The 24244-nt window shown below is 40.8% G+C and overlaps 1 protein-coding gene across 3 annotated transcripts in view; it reads right to left on the reverse strand.

Annotated features, from left to right (window-relative positions):
• Positions 1–24244, reverse strand: part of TIAM2 (TIAM Rac1 associated GEF 2) — a 137413-nt gene that overhangs the window by 85913 nt on the left and 27256 nt on the right. For all 3 annotated transcript variants that reach the window (XM_058419875.1, XM_058419876.1, XM_058419874.1), the window contains 2 exons: positions 3793–3904; positions 1398–2600 (listed from right to left, as the gene is read on the reverse strand). In XM_058419875.1, the coding sequence (XP_058275858.1) occupies positions 1398–2594 (1197 nt within the window). In that variant the 5' untranslated portion in view covers positions 2595–2600; positions 3793–3904. The remainder of the gene's footprint in view (positions 1–1397; positions 2601–3792; positions 3905–24244) is intronic.

Here is a 24244-nt window from a genome sequence, read left to right on the forward strand (position 1 = left end):
GGTTTTTTTGCACTCTCTTTCATAGCCGAATAAGAAGGTGAAAAGACAGCATCTGATAAAGTACATGAGCACCAACTCACAAAAGAAGTGATCCAAATAAAAAGCTTTCATTTTCATTTCCCAGTTCTGTAGCCCCCAACTAGGACACACATCAGCAAACCTTATGCCTGACTCATTTCTGAGCCTGAGTCTGTCAGAGTTTTACATTGCAATGATAGATGCACATGGTTAAGCACAAGACCTGTCTGAATTTCCAGCACAGGAGACAGTGTTTGCTCTATGTGCCACATAAAGCATGTGTTATAATCAACCGCTTAGCTGCTGCCTAAATTACAGAAGTGGGTGTGTGCCCTTCGCTCTCTGCTAACTTCTGAAGTGGCCAGCACTTCAGTTTTGTTTAAAGGGAGCATCCTTCATTTAGGGAAGCACAGTGACTGTTCCTGTATGAGGAACACCAGGGAAGATCCAGGGGAAAAAAAAAAAAAATGTAAGGAAAAAAACCAAAAAGCCAAAACAAATCCAAAACCAGTCTCATCTCAGCTTGCAACCACACACACAGAGACCAGGCACAGTCTGGTATTTAAAGAGCCAATTCTGGGGCCTGCAGCTAGAAATGAGAATTTCATTCCTGACCACAGGCATCCTAAATTCCTATTAATGGGATTAGTCTTAAATTCTTCTAAAGAAAAATCCTTTCCCTCCCTCTTGCTCTCCCCTCCCATCTCCTTCTTCACACTACCATCTCCCAGTGAGCCAGGTAGCAACTCAAGTTTTTCCATCTGGTGAACTAAGCTGACACACAGGAAGGAGGGGGTTGTTCCATGTGATACCCTCAGAGGAGGTGGAGGCAGAACAAGCACCTCTGGTCAATACGGCTGTTTGCCTTGCTAGAAATGGACAGACAAGCAAAAGGTGAATGGTGAAGCCGGCAAAACAGACAGGGAGCATCTGCAAAGATAGTTACAACGTCCTCCTTCTACTTCTCCTTCCACACTCTGCAGATAATGTATGCTAATTCATAGCCCATATATAGAGAGAGGTTGTATTTTCCTATTTGAAATAAAAAGAAGGTTTAAACCCCAAGTCACTTTTTAAGTAATGCAGCAATTTCAAAGGCAATTTCACAGAGCTATTAGGCTGCAAATATTGGAGTTAACTTAGAAGGTGACAAAACAGGAAAATAGGAAGGGAAGTTTTACACAAAATAATGTGTATCTTTTTTTGCTGCTGACATTTCAGACAGCATCAGGGATCCAACAGTTCTCAAAATTCCACAAATTACTAAATGAGATAAGCAAGTAAATAACCTGCAAAAAAGACAAATATCATGCAATCACTATGCATATAAGAGGAATATAAAAACCAACTTTCACATGCTTAGGCTGGTTTGTACATACCTGCAGCTTCCTTTTCTTCCTTGAAAGACTTCCTGTCCAGTCACTGATGCGTCGCATTCGGTTCTTTAACGTATCCTTCTTGGATGCATCCTCAGCGAGGGGCTTAGACTTTCTGCACGGGAGGGTGTAGGAGGTGTAATGTGCAGGACTTCCCTGCTCTACCCTGGAGGGAACATCAATGTCTGAGGCAAAGGAGACACGGTTGCTTAGGCTACCAGGAGTGTCAATATACTCATCAGACAGCCTGATCCCAGGTGGAGGAGTGCTTTCCAAATTTGTATCCTTATAGAGATCTCGGAGTGAGGAAAGAGATGAACTTTGGTTGAATGACTTTTTGTTGTCACTTGCTGGGAAGCTGGCATGAATGCTTGTATCTGGAGTGCTCCTGGTCAAATAGGAACCATCCAGCTCATTGATATCCCCAGCATTGCCCCAGAGAGAGTCGTACCATGAGGATTCTGAGCTGAGGGAGCTTCCTTTACTAGACCGAAGCCTTGAATCGGTAGGTGACAAACGATGGCTTGAGGAACAGTCTGCACTGGAGTTCCTCCTGACATCAAGCAGGTTATTTGGCTTAGATTCCAAGGCAGGGGAATACCTCAGCAACTGCACTGGCCCACTGGACTCCTCGGTTGGTATCTTGCTGTTGTTGCTGTTGTGGAACTCGACCCTCAAGCAACCGTCCAGCTTCCCCAGAGTTTTAATGAGAACTTTTGGACTCCTCCTGTCCTCTGATGGGGAGGTTGATGCAAGACTCTCATTCTTTCCATAGCAATTTAAAATGTGGCCATTGCATTCTCTTGAAGAAGCATGATTACTTCCAGCTTGGAGGCCAATATAGTGGAACCCATTCTCCGGCAAAAACACTGCGTTATTCCCTTGGCAGTAGTCCCCTGAGGCATTCGTCCTGTGTTTGGCATGGACATTGCTTTTGGAGACCTTCATCACAGTGTCACCAAGTCGAGAGGAATAAGGCTGACTGCTCTTGAAGTGTGAAAGGCAGCTTCTGGCAAGGGACCTTGATTTGTAGTTTGAGCCACTGCTGGTATGTCCCCATCCATGCATAGAGCAAGACTTTTCATCTTTAGCATGAATGCTGCGAATTTTCATAGAGCAAGGCTTCTGCTTGGCACCAGCTGTAGTAGCAGCATGATTTTTTGATCCCTGAAGACTGTATTGGCTTTCTGAATTCCCCATTTTCCACTAAATTAAGAAGAGTTTCATTAGAAACAATGGCTAAATGATAGAGCAAAAAGTAACAGGCCATTTTTACCCTCCACACAGGAAAACGCCTGTTTTAAAAATGATATGAAACAACTGTTTCAAAAAAAAAGCCATTAAATAGCTATGTACAACATTAAATTCATAACTGAACTTATTTTAGGGGCAAGCTAGGAAAGGTTATTTTCTCTATGGTTCATTACCCCTCTGTTATAAAGCTGGAATCTAACTCCATTGAAATCATGTCAACACCATCCTCCACCCACACCCTTGGCAACATCCTTTTCTTATAACTTACAAAATCTCTGGCTCCCAAGAACAATGGCATAATGAAAGGGAGACAGCAAGATAATCATAACTTAGATGTAAAGTGAACTGTACTTTCAGAGAAATCCCTTCTGCCAGCAGACAAGCCCACTGCAGTTTCAGCTTGACTGATTTCTTTGCAACCAAGATTTGCCTCAATAAAATGTTCAGTAAACCCCAGCTATGTGTTTAAATGGAGCTCATCTAGGAAAAAAACAAAAAAACAAAACAAAACAAAAAAAACCAAACAAACAAAAAAGGCAAAAAAACCCAAAAAAAACCAACCAAACAAAAAAAAACCCAAAACAAAACAAAACAAACCCCGCCCCCCCCCACACACACAAAAACAAAAACAACCCAAAAAACTTGGTTAGCAAACAACCTCATCTTCCACTACAGCACAAAACTGCATTATGTTCGCATTATGTTCATATTATGTTCATTCAGCGCAGCACAGTTCGATTGTTTGCTTGGTAAAATGCTGTTCAGTTCTTCACAGTATTTGCAGTGAATAGCACACACTGGAGCAGTTGAATTGCCCCACTGAGGTGACAGAAGATTTCAAACCTACATAAACTGCACCCCAAAGAAAAAAGACAGTTCTGTTCTTTTTGTTACTCAGAATGAATTTCCAGTGTTTGTAATGTACAGAAACAATGCCAAAATGCCTTTTCCTCAGTGCTACACTTCTTTACACATCGGATCTCAGACTATCACCCAGAGGATACACTGCTGCCTCATTAAAAATTTGTCTAAATAAGCCACTGTGAAAGAATAATCTTATCTTCTAGAGTTTCTGTTTTAACATCCCTACTTCAAGTCCTTATCACTTTTAGATTAAAAGTATCATATAAAAGAAAGAGCAAACCTGTAGGAACACTCTCAAACACGGGCACGGTTAGCAGTCAGCATGCTCTGCATTGTCTTCGTGGCCAGCCACTATGCTTGCCAAAACCAGAACGGAGTTGCACGCGGCCTTCCTAGAAAACACCAAAAAGACAAAAAAGGGTGTTCAGTCAAATACAACTTGCACTTTACTCCAACTGAATGTAAAATAAATTAAAAACAAAAGAAAACAACAACAACAAAAAAACCAACCAAAAAAAAGTTACAAATATAGAGAAGTATTTTTATAAGCATACTTAACAACTGAATTAGTAGAAGTAAGTAATTGAGTAAATGTTTCGTTTTTCTCTCCTCTTTGTCTTTCACTCCTCTCACTGATGAGTTAGGACAAACTTTCACCCCTCTGCAGTTTTCCTTTTGGAAGACCAATTACAGTTCGCAGTATTGTGCAGTGGTCCATTACAATGTGGACCAGACTGATCAGAGCAATGTCTCACAGCATCTATTTATCTTTCCCCATGCTTGGATTCCAACCAGGACCTTTACAGTGAAAAGACCACCATGAAATTCACTCCAGCAGCCACCCAGTAACATCTCTCTTTAGGTTTGTTCTGATTTTAAGTTAATCTGCTAGTAAAACAAGAAAAAGGCTGCATCAAGCATTGTGCAGACCCAGAGGTAACAAGACCCAAGCTCTTCCTAACCTGCTAAAAATATTAGCTCTTCACTTAGCACACAAAGACCGCAACTCAAAGCAAAAAGACCAAATTTGGATCTCATAGAACACTAGCAGTTTAGGGATTGAAACACTCCATAGAAAAGAAGCAGTACAAGATGTTAGACTAAGTTTTGGAACACAGTTAAGTTAGAAACCCTTCTTAACACGCCACCATGAAAATTTTTCCTTTCTGCCTAAATTCCATGGCTACTGTTCATAATTTTCAATTGAATAGCTACTTGATTTGAACATGCTAGGTTTTGCTCTCATTGACTTTTTTTGTGGCAATTTACTGTACAAGAACCTTGAAAGAGTTTGAATTAATTCATTGGTATATAGCTAACCTTACCAAAAACAAAGGTAAAGGTTGCCAACTAGAACTAAGAAAGAAGAGTCTTAACAGCAGGCCTAGAAAAGTGTTAACAAATAAATCACTTAGAAAAGACAGATCATGACAGAGATTCTACAGACCTGTATACATGAATTAATGCCTGTTACCACAAAGATACCTGATAAAACAGATAAGCCAAAGAAATTTCATCTCACACTCAAAGAAGGAAAAAATCTGTCAGTTTCTTACTCTCTCTAACAGTTTGGAAGTTTGCTGTTTATGATACCCTTACCTGTGCAGGTTTTGCCTATGCTGCTAAGTGCACTCCTCTATGTGAATAGTTTTTAAAGTGTCATATGCAACTTGACTGAACAAAAAGGCTACTGATTCAAGGTTAGCAGAAGACAACACACAAACTTCCCAAGCTCCAAGCTCCTGAACAAATTGCCAACACCCAGCAGTATTCTCTTCCTATATCCAAGAGGCAAAGACCACAAACAAGCAATGAGTTCACATTCATTCTGCTCATCTGGGAGCAGAAAGTATATTCAACAAGAGAGCTTTGAGGGGCTTATATCTATTCATAAGGAAACACTGAACTCAATTTGTCTAAAGAAACAGGCAAAAAGACCATCTGGTCTCCATAGCGACTGTGCAATGGTTAGGTAATCCTTTTAACAGAGTAGGTAGTGAGCAAGCTGCTGTCATGAACCTCAAAAGACAGACATTCAATTTGTCAAGGCTTGAGCTGTGGCTACCAGGGTCCATTGTACATGTCTCCAACACACAGGCCACACAATGGGGGAGGGAATAAATTTATTTCAGGGTACAGTGTCTACAAAACAGCGTCTCAGTCTGTGTAGGAATCAGTCTGCACTAGAGCAGAACAGTCAATAAATTCCATAGAAATAGCCCCAAGGGACTTTTCTCAGCATCCCAGCCATTCAGAAAGTTACGATAGGCTCAACATCTGCGCACACTGCGATAACCCATCAGGGCATCTCTGAGGCTGCACAAAAGACCATCACTCTGGAAATCAATCAGCTGCCATGTCTTTCTCTTGCCTCACACTGGTGTGAAGCAATTTCATTTCTGTTACTTCCAATTAGTGGAGGAAGGGCAGAGCAAGTCAGCTTATACCCAAAGGCTGCATGGTACAGGGTGGTGGTCACGGACGTGGACTCTGGCTGTGCTCACTCCAAACACTCAAGTTTTACATTAGTTGATCTGTGGAAGCCCTGGAAATTACAGTGCAGGGGCCAGAGTACGGCTTCAGCTGTATTTCTCACAGCTATCCACTGCTGCAGAAGACATGCTTTTTCTCATTTCTTTTGCAGGAGGATGAATACTTCTTGTGAGCAAAACCAGTTTCTATGAATATTTTCAGTGATTATAATCAGCATAATTAGAAAGCAGCTCACCGTGCCTGAAGATGACTGTTAGGAGTTTATTTGCTTTCAATTACAACCACATTCCCTAAAAAAGAAGTTTTCAATCTTCACCCCGGTTCCCCTTGACACATTCAAAAAAAACCCCAGCTATGCAAACATACTAATCCGGGAACCCCACCATCCCCACCACACCCAAACATTGACACCAGTCATAACCCTAGAGCTAAAAATGTATTTTCCCACCTTGGGGCTTCTCCACATAAACTTCTCCTAGACTTTTTTGACTTCACAACAAAAACACCCAAGCTCAGGACCTGTTTTGGAGAAGTGCCTGCCGTCTCTATTCCTTTATTATTACCTCCACAGCTGGACTGCTTTACAAATGCTAGAGGAGAAAATTACTTTCTTTAAGGTGAACACAAGTACAAGTAGTGCTCAGCAATTGCAGAGGCGCTTTCCTCTCCAGTCTTAATCTCTCAAAAGTTTCCAAACTTTACTCACTAACCATATTTCAAGGAAAACTGAATCATAATAATAATATCCTAGTACTAGGTTTGCTTATGAGATATAACAAGGAATTATTGTGTTATGAATCGGTGGGAGATCTGAGTCAAGGGAAACAGACTCTCATCTGCCATAGCAGGAGCACACACCAAACATGATCTTGCTACTGTCAGCCATCTGCTTGCCATACAGTCACACTAACTGGTCTGAGACTCTCTAAAGCCACAGGTCAGAAAATGGCAAGCTTCCAAATGGGAAGCCATCAGTAGGCTGAATGTTCCACAACCACAGTCAGCATCAGACAGTGGCTGTAAAATGCAAGAGGCTGTGGTAGCATCTTCCTAGGGAGGTTCAGCAGATTTGCTTGACTGGGACTGTCCTCAGTCCCACCACCTAGGATGTTGAAAGAGCTCAACTAAAGTCAACCTTAGCAATGTTAAACTTTAGTCTGGATCACAAAGTTAACCCTCATGAGAGAAACTAATCCTCATGGTATAAACATGTACCAAAGCTAAGTCTCTGATATATTTTGATGCCTTTATTCCTCTGGGTGGCTGGTGAAAACAAATCTTCACTGGCAAATAGAAAATAAGTGGTCTACACAAACCGCTTACTCTTGCTGAAGCTTCCCAAAAATCTACTGAAGAGTTACAGGGAAGTTGAGTCTCACTTTATTGAAAATACCATCTGTGCTAGAGTGGCAAAACCAGTAAAAAATGAAATTAAATGAAATGAAAAAATAAAATAAAATAAAATATTAAAATGATATAAAATAAATCATTATGGATCAGTGCAGATGAGGCTAACATCAAGCCATCAAATTGGCACCCCTGAGTGAGAGCTCATTAAAAAATGCAGGAACTCACGACAGCCTTCAGCGTTACCAAGAACAAAACTCTTCATGCACAGCAGAAGAGCTTAAATTTAAAACCTCCTATCATTAAGAAGGAAAAAGCATTTAAAAGGAGAGCTAGATTAAGAGCTAGAAACCAGAGAAGACCTAGAGCTAGCTGTCTTGTCCCTATAAAATAAGATCCAACACAGAATCATAGAATCCTTGAGGTTGGAAACTGCCCCTAAGATAATCTCAACCCAGCACTGCTAAGTTCACCACTTATCCATAGTGTCACATTTACATGCCTTTTGAACCTTCCAGGGATGGTGATTCCACCATTTTCCTGGGCAGGCTATTCTAATGCCTGACAACACTTTCATTAGAAGTTTTATTACTTTTTCTAATATAAATCTATACTTTTTCTAATATAAATATTTACTATCTAATATCAAGATATTATGTCCCCCTGGCACAACTTGAGGCCATTTCCCTTGGTCTTGCCACTTGCTACCAGAAAGACGAGAGCAACCTCCATCTTCTCAGTTCTTCACAATGACACAACAGGATGCAGTTTTAACTTTTTAAGAAAATCTTTCCTTGAGGAAAGAAAGAAATAAACTAACCAAGTATTTTACTTATAGCTTAAGCAGCAAGCAGGTATCACAAACTCATTGGACTTTCTTCACTAACAGAAAGATTGTTACATGCACCACTCCCGTTCCTTTCCAGATAGGACAGGACCAATCCTGGAATACCTGCCACTGGGCAGTCCCTCACAGCCACCTACCCAAGCATAAGCATCTGCCAAAGAAAGGCAGAGCTTCAACTCACTCTGCAGTGGAAAAAAGTCTTATACAAAGCGCCTTTGAGGGCAGAGCATATCCCATCAACTACTCTTTAGCGATGAAGCAAGAGGAGTCACGTGCTTTCCGCTCTGTTTAAAACCCTGATTTCTACAAGAGCAGGTAAGAGCTGCCAGCCACGGAGTGGGGCCAGTGTGGTCACCTCTGGACTGTGCACATGGAGCGGGGAGGCACAGACAGGAGAAAAGGCAGCACCAGGGTCCTTACCCAGGCAGCTGCCCTCAGTGCAGGGCTCCTAAGTACACCCCAGGAGACTGTCATCAGAACTAGAGCAGCTGGGATAATGGAGAACCTGAAACTATTTCAGAACAATAAGAAACAAAACTGAAAATCCCCTGATTTATAAGAAATCAGCGATTTGTTTTCTTTTAACAGTGGGCCAAGCTAGAAATATTACAGGGTTTGATGTACAGCAATTACACTGGTAGTTTTTTACATCAGGAAAAGCTTTTTGTGTTATTTTTTGTTTGTTTGAATTGCCAGAGCAAATCCTGTATTTTCTTTCAAACAACTTTTACATTCTCTTTCACCTAAAGGTTAAAACAATGTCAATTTTAAATAGCTTACAAAATCTTTGAGATTGTATATAACTAACCTATTTATTAATGTGTTAATAAGTTTTCCAAAGAATGATTGTGTTTTGTGAATTTTTACATGGATATAGAATTACAGGTTTGAAGCTTTAATTAACTTTTTATCTACTTTGATTTTTAATATGAAAGTAATACAGAATGCCAGAATGTGAACCTGCCCTCCCCTTCCTGCATGGCTGCATATGGATGGATATGTGAAATTAATGAGGGGGACAGGTTAGCACAACACTGTAGCTGGATTAAATGTGGAGTTTCTTACTGGAAACAATTTACTGTATTTTTTCGAACTACGTACTTTGGTCACATGCTTCCACAAATCAGAAGCAGATTTCTTATTCCTGCAATCTCAATCACATTCCTATTATAAAAATATACCATAATAATTATGCCATAGTATTCTTGGCAGGATACTTTGCATTATATACCACTGTATTCAAAGAATGAATAACCAAAACACCACAAGTATGCCTGTATTAAAAAAAAAAAAAAATACTTTTTTGCCTTAAAAATTCAATTTGAAGCCAGAATTCCTCACCCACACATTAGTTTCTGTAGAGTTTTAGTCTCCTCTATTAGGAACTGCTTGGTAGCTTACATATCAAATTAAAGTCAATTGTTTTTCTCATTAAATGTAAGTAGCATTTATGACCCCAGACACTTGTTTTCGTGTTGTGAATCATACCTATATTGCAGATGGACTTCTAATTTTACAGTTTAAGCAAGAAACAAACACTCTCTTTCTCTTGTTTCTTCTTTTAAAACAGCATTAATTCCAATAGATCTACAGTGCTTCACATCTATATCACATCAGAATTAAACATGCTATACTGGGGACATGATCCCTTCTTTTGCTCAACCCATCACTCTAGGTCCAAGACACTGGCAGCTTTATTGAATTAGGCTTTATAGCTTTCAAGTTAGTGCAATATGGAAGGTTGAATCAAGCCTGCAGATCCTTATCATATTACACCAGTGCTGATACAGTCTAAATCTCTAGGGACCTATTTTTCTTTGGCAGGAAAAACAAATTTCACCATTTGTAAATGTTATTGAATTTATACACAATGGCTAAAGTGCACATCCATTTAAATAAAAGCCATTAGGCTTGTTTAAAAAAAAAAAAAAAAAAAAACAAAAAAAAAAAAACAAAAAACCACCAGGAATGCCAGCTAACATCTTGGCTTAATGTAGTAGCTGCAGTAGTTAAAGAGTTTCCTGCCCTTGGAGGGGAAATTGACTCGGTGATCTGAAAGACTTCTCTACCTACTTGGGTTGTAAGTACACAGTCAGGTCCTGGTGCAGAATTACACAGTGCTCTCAGGGGATTTCAAGGCCTGAGGCTGGGTGGGGAGGATGCTGCACCTGGAAGGAGCCAAGATACTCCAAGCAGCTGAGTCTGGGCTTCAGCATCGCTCCCCAGCACTTTGGAGACCGAGCGCAAGTCTGCAGGCTTTGCTAAGACAAACTCCTGAAGAGGTCTCTGCCTCAGCCCTCTTTACTTATGGTAACACCAGGAGCGGGGACTTGGGCTTTCTGGTCAAACTGGGATTCCCAGTTCTCCACCAGGAACATTTGCCCTTCTCCTTTCTTGTCTGTTTCAGTAGCAACCAGTTCATGCTATCAAATATCAAATACAACCACAGTCAGCAGGAAGCTATGGGGATATGCTCTCACACATATCCCCGGTAAACTGTAGGTGCCAAACCATCAGCTCTGGAGAAGATAGGATAAAGTTTATTTTTGGGCTAGGACACAGCTCACACCACCATGAGGAGAAACACAGACCCTACCAAAGAAGAGAAGTGAAGGGCAGAAAGGAAGAAAAATCCAAGACATGAACATTAGCACATTCTGCCCACAAAGACTCTTTCTGGCGTAACACATTCCATGTTTATTGGAACAACTCTTAACCCACGGTATCAGAGAAAAGCCTTCTTTAAGAACTGGCAGAACAGCGTGTTTCAAGCTGAGGGACAGGGGCTGGGATGGCTGCAAAACTCCCTGCTTGTCACCTATTACACAGCCTGCTCCACAAGCAGGAGAGGGAAACCAGGCCACAATTGGCATAGTCTTTTCTGCTTCTCAGTTTACACATTCATAAATACCTGAGGGTATCAATTCCAAAGTAAATGCTTTCCTACCTTCAGCCCTGGGACTTCCTGAAGAGGACAGAGGATCTGGGAGTTAGACACCAAAAGTAAACTTGAGACACAGTCCCTTGGAAAATTGAAAGCAGACCTTGATTTTTGCATGCCAAGAGCTCTACAGCAGTAACACAGCTTAAGACTTCCTTTCCTGTACCCCTGTAGTACCAGCATGTAATTCGCCCTTTACAAGAACAAAAAGAGTACACTGAGGATTAGGTTTCTCCACTAAAAAAATTTCTTTGTAACTTCACAGCTACAGACTGCCCCATTCAGAGTCCATCCTCCCATACATGGATAGCCCTTTCCCACTGAAAGCAATCAGATAAAAAAAATTCCAGCTCGTGTCTCTAAATTTTAACTGGCTATACATTGTATAACATTGTCAAATCATCCATCCTAAAGAGAAAGGAGAAAGATGCATGACTTCCAGTGTGAAGTCACCAGTGTACAAAATTAACTCAGTGACAACATCAGCAACAAGCACAAACAAAGTTGCAAACTCTGACTGCTTTGCAAAAACAATTAATCACCGCTCTGGGAAGGAAAAAAAAAAAAAAAAGGGTGAAGGCAGTTCTCCATTTTGGGGGCATTTTCCTCGTATTTATTTTACCTGCCATGGAACATAGCATTTTCACTACTCATGTACAATTATGTATTAAAATTTTACGTAGAAAGATCAAAACCTGTACTGGACCGCTGGACCTACCTCTGGCAGATGCAGAAGCTTTGGCTTACCATACCATCCCAGCTCAGCAGAGGTAGTAGTGTTGACTGAAACTTTTTCCTCCAACACTACACAAACATTACACCCTTGCTTGGGTACATTATTTAATGTAAGTCACTCTAAGTATTACTGAGAATAGATGGAATAATAAAAAAAAAACAAAATGAGAGGGATTATTCAATTCACGGTGTTGGAAGAGTCACTTTAACATAACAGGAACCATAGTACTGTTAATCACGGTTTCTCGCGCTTTGCCTTAAAAAGAGAACCCAGCCCCATCATAGCAGAGATCCCAGCAGTGGTTTATTTAGCAACTCAGGCAACAGAGTTTGACAGATGACCACCAAGAACTGTTTTCTGGAGGAAAACCATTCACCTTGGGAGCAGCCCCCCGTAGCAGAGGCGGCAGAGGGGCTGCAAGTCCTGGCACCGCAGCAGCAAACTCTGCCCTCTGCTTTCAGAAGCTTCCCAAGTCCTCCCCCACTTTTCTTTCAGCGCTCCAGCTCTGGCCGGCAGACGGAGAGCAGAGGACACACTGCTGTCCCCCGGCATCTCCCTCCCGGTCCCCAGCCCCGCTTACCTTCCCCAGGCTCTGCCGGCAGCCTCCCGGCTGTCCCGAGCCCGCCGCGGGAGCAGGGACACGCAGGCACAGCCTCTCCCTGCCCTGGGCATGCCAGGAAACTGTGCCTAACACTTCAGAACGCACAGCCGTCGGGAACTAAAAACAGATCCTGCGAGAGGCTGGATGTATTTTTGTCTGCAGGCTACACACCCTCCTCCCGTTCAATTTTTTCCATTGGTGGAACGGCAGGATGCAGGCTTAACCAGAGGGTGGTTTTCCACGGGCCGCCTGGAACGATTATGCGGGCCGGCCCGCCGCGATGCCGGGCCGCCGCCGGGGAATACACCGTGACTGAGCTCTTGTCTGACCCCACATTCCTCAGCCTCCAGCCTGCTTCCACAGGAAAGCTGCTTGGAAATCTGCTGAATTGCAAGGCGTTTGCCTGCCTGAAGGTAGCTCTAGGGTCTCCTCCTCTTTATTTTTTTTTTTTCCCCTTTCTTTTATTTCCTTTTTGTCTTTTGTGAGTTCTTTTCCCTGGCTTTTTTTTCTTTTTTTTTTCTTTTTTTTTTTTTTTTTTTTTTTTTTTTTTTTTTTTTTTTTTTTTTTTCCCCACAAGCTTGTTAGGACGGAGTAGGTAACCCTAAAAACATCTTTGAGTGAGACACCCTGGCAAAAATGTAATTCCTCAAACCACAGCAGGAACGCTGTAGTCACAAAAACACACTCTTAGGAGCAGCTCTCAGTTGTGTTTAACAACTCCGCACAACAGCATCACAGAAACAACCACAAACTCTGGCGCTCTCTTCCTTGCCACTTTCTTTTGTCAGACATTTACACTTTCCCAGGGAAAGAATTACCTTCCCCACTACGTTTTTAATAACTGGTTTTTAACAACTGACCTTAGATAAAATATGCTTCTTCACATGCAAATGGCATCACCCAAGTTTCGACATACAGAGCTAGGCTATTAATCCATAGCTAGGTACATGAACAATTGCTTTATTACCAGAAAAGCTCAAAACTTCATTGATTGCAGCAGCAGTTGGTGAACAAACTTGGCCAAAAAACAATGCGTTTATTCAAATATTCTAATAAAATTGCAGAGTTACATTCAAGTGCCAAGTGTGAAAATACAGCCAAGTTACACTGCAGCTGACGTGTTCATTTGAAAAGAAATACATGAACACTATAATAAAAAGCATTAGCAATGCACAAAAGCCCCAAATCGGTATGCAGGGCCACAAAAATGAAATAATGATTTACACAGTAACAGAGGAATTGTACACCTAAAAGTGGACCCCTGTTTCACTGTGTCCATTATTGAGACTCATTATAGAGGAAACTCCAGAACACAGCAGCTTTGAAGTAATTTGGAACAAAATTCTATTTAATCTCCGAAGCCCAGTTATAACTGACTCATCCGCTGCAAAACAACTTTGATCTCTTCTCAAACTTCGCAGGTTAACAATATTATCACGGAATACGCTCTTCTTATCACAGCAAAAGTCAAATCCTTCCTTGAATTCTACTGACCTCCATTAAGTTTTCCAGATGCGAGTTTCATAGGCCAGTTTTTGTAAAACCTGACAGAGCAGTACATGACTTATGCCCACGCTCCTAACTTCTACAACTGAACATAGGTCTGTGGGCTTCACATCTGCTTGTTCTGGTAAAAACCTTTCCCTCTGCGCAAAGCAGAATATTTTCTTCTTCACGTTCCTGGTATGGTTACATTCTTTTCATTTACCACTGGTGTGGTCCAACTATTTCTCTAACAGGCCCAGGACTAACACGGAAGGAAGGACAGCTCATGAGTCAAAGTACCAGGTCTCTCTCAGGAGAAACAGCTGGCCCCTGGTCCTGTCCCCCTTCTCACACAGAATACAGCATTTCCCCCTTGAGTCCATCTCTTAGGTCACTAACAAAACCACATTCAAACGATTCCTTAGATAAAATTCCTACCCAACCAGTCCAGAAGCCCTTCATCAGCAGCTATTCTTTTGAATTTATCTATCTTAAAAGATGAATGCTTAGAAGGCTAAACACTACTCCCAAAGATCTCTCCAGCACCCTTTTCAAAAAATAGTGATTCTTCTTTAACTCAATGAAACATACTTAGACCAACACAACCTAGGACCTAGCTGAATCACATTAATACCTCACAATTTCTCAGTAACAGGTAATAAGGCTGTCCTTTCCCTTCCACTTCCATTTGCAGAGGGTTACCCCCAAATATCAATGCGTATTCCTGCTATTAGTGCAAGATGCTCAATCCTGTACTTTCTTCTTCTTGAAGTTCACTGCATGTGGTCATCGCAGTCCTAGGGGTCATTCAGCTACTTACTACATTATTTCTAATCTACCTGTGCATTCACTATGTCTTCCACTTTCTATCAACCTGTTCCAACAATGTATTCCCTCCCTCTATGACAAGGCAATCAACATTCATTAAATTTGGTCTTAAAACTCCAGTTGATATATCCCAAGTCCATTTTCAAATATGTTTTATTTTCAAAATTTCACCTCCAGTATGCCTAATTGATTACTTTTAGCACGCAGACATTGCATGTTGAAGGCATACTTTTCTGGCCTCAACTTATGTGGTACAGTCTAGCTTTTGAGTTACAACATGAGGGTCCTTACTTATTACAATCTCAAAATTGACTCTTCACATCCACATTGTCCCCCTTTTCTCACCTCTGGCTTGTCATTATCAACTTGGGACAACCTGATAATGAAATGTTCTCTGGAGATCAAGAAGGAGGAGGCAAGCCCCATGGTGAAAACAGTAGATGAATCTCTTACTACTATGAGAAGTATTTACGCACCTCACAATCATCCACAAACGTATTATCATCACAATATTACTGGGAAAGGGAAGGGTGTCATTATCCCTATTTTCTAAAGAGCTACTAGGTCACACAGGAAATTAAGGGGTATTTTCAGAGGAACCCCTCTAGCTTGTGTTAATGTATGTCTCTGGTAGTTTAATGGCTCTTAATGTCACTGTTTTGCAATAAAAATAAACTGCAGTTTGTGCAGAGAAGTCCATAACGGAACTAAAAACAAAGTTGTGTGGATTAATTTTGAGAATTAATTTCTCTCCATCTATAAAGATGTTTTAAAGCCACTTAATTTTGTAGATGAAGAGAAATGAATCCTCAAAATTAAAGACATGTATTTTAACCTATCTTTTATATCACTTTTATACTACAGAACCTTAGATTTTACTTCAAAAGTGCTAAGACATCCCACTATCACCACAGTTTTATTTCTTAAGCAATGGAAATCCATGAAGAAAAATATAGAAAAGGCACCTATCCCCGACATTCATGCTGAGACAATAGCATGCCTCCTTCCCTAAAGTCAGCCTACTTTCATATACACATGTCACGCCTATAAAATATCTTTTCCTATACACATGTCACGCCTATAAAATATCTTTTCCTAGACAGAGTCCAGTCTGTTTCTGAAATGCCAGTTCTCTATTTTGCCTCTTGACCTCTACTGCCTGGCACACCTGATATTGATACAGCTGAGCTGTGTGAAAATCCCTGATCCATAAGGTCCCCTGATTAATACTCAACAGATGGGTGCTGGATGGGCACATGTGGGAAGATATCAGTGTCTTGCTGCTCATGGCTTAACCACAGACTGTTTCAGTACACAGATGTGCACAGCGCCTTCCCATGAAATCCAAAACAGGTTCCCATGCTCTCTGAAACAAAATCTATGTAGGAATGAAAGAATTTTGAAGTAGGAAATTTGGGTTCTCAAATCAGAAACCTCTAGTGGAGCTCTCAAGAAAGATGGGAAGCTCTGCTATACGAAGTGTAACTAATGCTAAAAAATAATTGCATGTTGTTGTCAACAGGATAATAACCAGAGAAGAGTTTCAAAGCCTTGCTGATCTCATGACTGAAACATCTGAATCATGCAGCATCTGCTAAAGAAATATTCTCATTAAACCGTATTTAAGATTCATTCTTGGTATCTTTGGCCTTGAAGCAGAACTGCACAAGAAGACATAGTGGCCTCCCATTCCACCAGCGGCAAAGGCAAACCTTATACCACATTAAACTCTTCCATGAAGACATCAGTTCATTTCCTGAGAACTCAACCTTCTGCGAGCCAGTGCTCACACACTTAGCTTTCTGGTCTCATCTCAAAATGTTTATCAGCTGCAAAATGACAAAAAACGATCAAAGTCATTCATTACTTAGTTCTCATTCAGAGGAGTTTGGGAAGAGAGTAAACAGGAGCCTGTGTGTTAGCCCATTCCTGCTCACCAGAACGCCTGCCATTTCACTTATTGAATGAGACCATCAACACAAGTCTAACAGCTCTGGCTATAGGTCAGAATAGATGTTAAGCAATGAAAACGTGATGTACATGAGCACAGTTTTATACCCTTAGTTTATCACAGAGACTTACAATGCCCTAAGTGCCTACCACTTTTCTGTCAGTCTCCTGTTGTTTCTGTGAAATGCTGTGATGAAAGAGATCAAAGGGATTCTCCCCATCCCCACCTCCCTGTGGAGTGTTCCCTTGCCCAGCTCAGCAGAGAAGAGGGGCTTGCTATACAGATACTCTCCACACACACCTTGTGTCCAAAACAGTGAGAATCCACTGCCATTTAAGGGATGCAATAAAGCACATTTGGTCTTTAAAGCAAGATGCATTTTTTTTTTCCTTTCTTTTTATGTTGCATGGTTCTTTAGCACTGTTGTAGACAAGGGCTTACTACTTGCGGTTATGATCTATTTTCAAGTCTTACAGAGGATAGTTGGGGAATAAAAGTGTCTCTAGTTACTGTCTTATTCCTTTCAGTATAATTAAATTAAGAAAGGTAAAGCATGATCACATGATGGCAAGGCACATGGCATGAGCATTACTGAAAAATGCCAAGATAGGAGAGAAAAAAAAAAGATGAACTATGCAGCCTCAATTTCAACCACTAAGCATGCTGGATTCAAGAAACCTGGCAGGCAATGATCCACCAGCAACCCTGCACTTGGGACGGGCTGGGATAGAGATAATTTTCTTCACAGTAGCCCCTGTGGAGCTCTGTTTTGGATTTGTGACCAAAACAGTGGTGATAGCTCATGACTGTTTACACTGTTGCTGAACAGTGCTTGCACAGCACCACAATTTCTCCATTTCTTACTCCATCTTTCCCGGGAACGGTTGGGGTGGGCAAGAGGACACAGCTGGTACAGCTGGTCCCGACAGACCACATAATCCCACATCATATAACATCATGCTCAGTAACAAAAATGAGGGGTTGTTTTGACAGGGTTCTCATTGCAACATCTGAGACCAACAAGGCCCTCACAAGGGTTAAGCCCTGAGACGAAGGTTTCCCTCAGAAGCAATGGTACCCGCATCAACAGAGAGGCTTGCAAAGGCTCACACTTTTTAATAGTCTTTTTTTCTTTAGAACTAATAGTAAAAACTGGTTGTTTTTTTTTTTTGGGGGGGGGGGGGGGGCGGGGAAGTGAGAAACACTGATACACAAGACCAAGATGGGAACCTGTCCTTAACAGTGCTTGCTACATCCAATATCATTAGAGCAGAACTGATGTATCCTTTTCGGACAAGCACTCTACTTCAACAATACACTTTTTCAATCCAATGAACAGTACAAATTTGAGGTAGCCAAATAATTTTAATTAAATAGGTATTTGTATCTTCCAAGCGATAATTAAAAGCTCTTTTACTGCAATAGATACACATAAAAATGTTCTTAATTTAGGACAGTTAATTTGTGGGAACAAAAAATTTAAAGCTTGGACAAATCTCAGAAAAATATGAAAGTTTTTGGCATATATTATATTAGAAAATGAGAACTGAAGCCTTCATACATGCCTTAAAAAAAAAAAAAAACAAAAAAACACGCCAAAAAAAAACAAACAAACAAACAAAAAAAAACAAACACCAAAACCAACACAACTAAAAACTTGTCTACTAAATATGTAAAAATATTTGAAGGTGGAGTCATTTGTCACAAGAATATACTAGGAGAACTTACAACATAAATATTTACAAAGCACGCATGTTATTTCAGATTGCATTACTACCATTGCTTGTTCCATTAACTGATTCAACAGACCAGCTAATTGCTTGTGCAAAATTGACTATTTGCTGTCATCCATTCAAGACAGAAGCACAAACAGTTGTCAGGGGATAGGAAGCTTTAAGGGGTTGTTTTCTAACCAGATCTATTAAATAATTATTATATAATTTTTCTTTAGAATACATACCATGGGTTCATCAATTAAGTTAGAAAAATGTGCAGACGTAAAATAATGATACAGAAGGATAAGTATAGCAATGTTTCTAAGAAAATTTTGTCTAAACACTTTTTACTTCAATAGCATGAACCAAAAGGCGTATAAAATAGATGGTTGCATAATGAATTTCAACTAAAGTAGTCCTGAATACGCATATGATTTTATAGGATGTTTCAAGACACGAACGTTTCCACGGAAGTTTCAGATCCTAGGGTTAGAAGAGTACACAGCAAACTCTGCTTAACAATACCTCTAATCATTCTGTTTGCAGAGAAGCACTTCAAAATGCAAAATAAGAAATTAACATAACAGAAGAAAAATTAAAGAAGTCAAATTTGGGATGGGGACATTGTTTACCTTTTTTTTGAGTCTTGATTGTGGTTTCTCATTATAGCTAGCTGGCAAATATACTAGAAGTGGTAAATGGCCATATTAGCAGCTTATTATAATATCATTAAATTAACTAAAAGAAATACTGGGGTATAAAAGCTAGATGAAGTCTGGCTAACATGTGTTGCTTACACCCACACGCGCTGCCTCAACAGAGCGACGCACAAATCCCGCAAAGCTATTTGCCTGAAGCAGAGTGAACAATGAGAACAAGTTCAACATCTGCCAGGATGTCCAACTGCTCACAACCATTTTTCTGGTCAGAGGGGGCATTGTTTAAGTTGACAGGTTCCTAATGGCCTGAATTATTTAGCAATTCTCAAAAGACTCTTTCTACTCATTAGAGAGGAAAATGTGAACCACCCCAGCCAGCGTTCCCTTGCTCCCCGGGAGCCGATCATGCTAATTGAGGAGAACATCACAATGTGTCCCACTTTAATCACATGAGTTAAGCAGGCAAGAGGCTTCTATTACCCCCACCTGAAAATGAAAGATCGAGGGTGCCAGCTCCCAGAATAAGTTTATCATCATCTTGATGTTTTTTAAAGCCTTCAGTCTGAACAAAGAGGGTATGTGCTGCTGCTAAGCACTACACCCACTGAACTAAGTAGAGAAGTAAAATACATTAAAGAGAAAATTGAAACACGCAGTTTGAAGCCCAAATGCTAAGTGAGCAGCAGTAAACATCTCAACATATGGGAAGTTAGGGGGAGGCAAAATAGCTGTTTGTTGATTTTTTTTCTTCTCATCTACCATATGATTAGATGACAGGTATCAACAAAACAGAGTAGCAGCACAGAGGTTACAGACAAGTGACACTTGTAGCTAAAACACCAGATCTTTCAAACATATTCCCATTGCTAATATACATAGAAATGAAGGGGAATGGCTACTAGTAACAACAGCTTTACCTATGATGGATTATTTCTCAGTCACTTAGGAGCAATCAAACACACTCTGCAGCAGCAATTATCTCACCTAATCCTAGCCTTTCTCAACATGGGAAAAAATGTCTTACAATCAAAAGGAGTGTCTTATTTTCTTCACAGCCTCCAAAACTTGGAATCTCTTCAAAACCTGAGATCTGAACAGAGTTCCTCACGTAAACCTCATAAGGAATGTTAGTGCAGTAATTAGGAATGTCTGCATTAGACCACTTTTACCAAAACACAGACCATGTGTGAGAAGAACAAGATTTACAAATGCGTTCAAAAGCTGTAAGGGAAGACATAAATATTTGGTAGATGACCATTCGGAACACAACAGCTACAGAGAACTGCCAATTTGATGGAAGAAAAATGGAAGGAGAACACTTCCAAATTAATATTATTACTTCTGTTCTTAAGCAACCACAATATGAATAAGAAACAGCAAAAATGAATTACCTGAATGCATATAATAGAAGTTCAGGAAATTCCTTTCTTATTCTTTAAAGAGATGCTACAAAGATAAGCCTTTCAATTAATGTGACCAAAAAGTAAGCCACCAGTTTACTTACAAAATCTTTATTTTGTCATCTGCGTATAAACATTTCCAGAAGCAGAAGATTAAGTCAGTGAGCTAAATGGAAAAACATAAAATCTTCTGCTGGCATGACACTGTGATTAAATAACTAACTAAAAGCCCAAAAAAGCAGAGAGACAACATGATGCTGGCCTATTCAACCATAAAATTCATTTCCAATAACCACATTTCAGCATGTAGCTTAGATCATATGTAGCATTTTCCTATTTGAGAGCGTGCAAGATTGATTGTTACAGGCTCAATTGTCCCATACACAGGCAAACAACATGTAAGAAATGATTAAATCAGCAAGATTCCCCCACTGAGCCTCCTACACAAGCTTACACTCAGGCAAAGGAGAGGTGGGGTCTCTCCCAAGAAACAAAAGCAGAGGATTATACGAGAAGCTCAAGACCATCTGCACAAAGTCATGTGGCCAGGGATTTCCTCTTCCCCTCGCTGTGTGCTGGGCATCCTTTCCCACTTCCAGTCTGAGCTGCACGGTGGGCAGCAGAGCTGGACTTAATTCCTAGCTCAGGGACAAAAGAGAATCAGGGACCAGGGGTTTCTGAGGCCCTCTTTGCCCATACTTACTGCCTTCCAAGCTAAGCCACTTAGGGATGTAATCCTTAATACCCCAATGTGCAGAAGTTCATAATGTCTGGGTCATGGTAAAATTCTGCATACCCTCGTCCCAGCCCAGCCCCTCTCGCATTCCCGAGCCAGGCATGGTCACCCTGCTTCCAACATCTCCCAGGCACAGAGCAGGAGGCTTTTCTGTGCAACCATGCTCAGAAAGACACAAGCCTTTCCCCATGTGTATCCCATTTTCATGTGGATTAACAAGCCAAGCATCAGCATTCTGTGTTTTCTATTTTCTCTAATTTAAGTTCCTTTCTCCTTGCCTGAGGTAGAAAGATCAGGGAAGAAAAAAAGAAATGTTATTGACCTCAACAGGATATCTTGTTAGCTTATGGCAGCCTCAAGGACTCTTTCCTGGCATCTGAGAAGGAGGTTACAACTAACATTCACGCTGTTTCACTTTTTCCATGAGGCCCAGAAGGTAATTCTATAGCATTTTTCCAAATATAATGAAACATTAACTCTATTTGCAATAAAGGCAACTCACAAAGAAATGTTTGGATGCTCTTTGACTTCAGGATCCCTAAGCAATGTGCTGCAGCAGATCTGTTTTTCCAAGGTGCTCAACACTTTCTAAACAACACTCATGCTGTGTGAACAGTCTACTGTGTAGCAGCACTTTCTGAGTCCTGACTGCTCTCTCCCTCCTTGTCAAGCTGCCTTTTCAGTTTCCTGAAATATTATTGCTGACATAATGGCATTGTTAAGATAGAGCCCAATCCAAGACAACCACAGATAATAGAAAGACTTTTCTGGGCTTTGGATCAGGGCAAAAGCAGTGAAAGTACCAAGAGGAAGAAGCCCCCTGCTTTTCATTTCAGAAAAGTCCTTAAAATATGCCTTATTCCAGGTATTTTATTCCTGACCTTATGGCAGGCTGCCATAATGTACACTGAGGCAACATAATGAAACATATCCCCATCTGAAATTCAGACTATTGCATCTTTACCAGCTCAAATTTGCAAAAAAAGAAAAGAAAAGGGAAAAAAAAAAAGAAAAAAGCAAATCAAGAAAAGATTACATTAAGCAAACTGTCACCTTGTTTAACTGTGCTAAACACAGAAAAAGAATACTCTGTCCGCTGAACACACTCTCTATGTACTGACTTTATCAATGCTGGCATTAGTTTTGCAATACACACGGGACAGTCTGCAACCTACTCCTGCAGGATGTATTTGTGAAATGCAAGATGACCTCAGGACCATCCCCAGGAAATCCTTAACTCCTCTCTATTCATCAAATATATTAAGCAGTCATTACCTTCCAGGTCCGATCAAATCTTGTTAAATACTCCCCGAAGATATATATATAAATTGGTCAGCCTTCCAACGTAAGATTCATGTCTGGACCTAGATTTTGAACAATATTCAAAAACAAGGAATGTCTGGATCTCAAGGTTTTACTTAATTGTGTCTGGAATAAATCAAATCCACAGTCTAGATTGCACTTCAGCTCTGCATTTCCAAAGCGCTTCCAGCATAATATTTTAATCTGGTCAAATCACTATTTTTAGTAAGTGGAGATAGTAAAATGTTTTTAAAAATAATGTGTTTGATAAAATAACTTTCTTGAAATGTGAAATTGGTGGAGAGGGGGAAGTCCATATAAAATTTTGCAACATGTTTTGGTAACTTACCATTTTTCATTTTTCCACAACAAACTTCTACAGCTGACAACTCTGAATATGATAAATGAACACATATGCAGAGAAAAAAATTCAGAGCACCTCATTTTCCACATGGTGGTCTGTATTTGCAATGTTGAGATGAACTGCCATAGCTCAATGTCCCTGACAGACAGCAAACCCTGTAGCGGGGACACGTGTTTGGCCCAATAGCACCTGAAGAACTGAGCAAAACTACAATAGTGTGACAACAGTACAGTGCTTTTAATATGCCTCGTCAGTCCCAGTTATAAAGCTTGTAGCTGTTACAGCAAGCTAACACCTCAACATGAACAAAAGTGAAAATTCGGCAGTGACCCTTGCAGAGACTGCAAATATATTTGAGTTTGTTCCTTGTTACTTTGTCAAGGTACATGCAAATAAACAATTTTAACTATGAGCAATTCCATTACTAGGAAATGGCCAGTTAACCAATGGTCATGCCTCACTGCAAAAAGCGTTTCCTGATCTTCAGACAGAACCTCCTGTGGCTTCAGCCTGGGCCCCTCACCTCCGGTCCTGATGCCAGGCACCACTGAATAAAGCCTGACTGCATCTTCTTTGTACCCTCCCCTCAGGTATTTCTACATGTCAGTGAGATCCCTCTGAGCCTTCTCTTCTCCAGGCTGAACAATCCCAGTTCTCAGCCTTTCCTCATCCAAGAGGTGTTGCAGTCCATCATCCTTATGGCTCTTCACCAGACTCTTCCCAGTACTGTTATTTCTCTTTTGTGCTGGGGAGCCCAAATGTGGACTCAGTATCTTAGGTGTGGCCTCACCAGAGTTTAGAGACAGGAAAGCAGGAGAACTGCTGGTCTGGTGGTTTGGTTTGTTTTTTGGTTTTGTTTTGTTTTTTTTTTTTTTTTTGGGGGGGTGGGGGGGGGGGAGTTGTTGGGGTTTATTGCGGTTTTTCTTTTGCTACCATTGCTTGAGAAACCTGTTACTTCAGAAGAGGTGAAGTTCAGAACTCCTTGTACAAACATGCAAGAGAAGGAGGGGAATGAGAAATTCACCTCCACACTTTCTGGCAGCAGAGGCCAAGAAGCCCTTAAGCCAAATGCCTACCATCATTTACCAGCCACAGGCTAATGGGAAAATGGAGATGCCAGCCAGTGCCATGGCAGGAGTCTGATTACAGCTTTCTGGCCAAAATCTGAGCTGATAAGCTCCCCACAAGGCCAGAGCCCCTCTGCCTTGGCATGGAGAGAAGCCCAGCATCACTAAAAACCAAATGCCTGCTTCCTACAGGTTTCTGTGATAGCCATTATGGATGGCAAAAGCAAGCAGCTGCTTTATTTACATCCTTTGGCAGGAAC

This window comes from Hirundo rustica, chromosome 3 (assembly GCF_015227805.2).
Source record: "Hirundo rustica isolate bHirRus1 chromosome 3, bHirRus1.pri.v3, whole genome shotgun sequence".
Taxonomy (NCBI): Eukaryota; Metazoa; Chordata; class Aves; order Passeriformes; family Hirundinidae; genus Hirundo; species Hirundo rustica.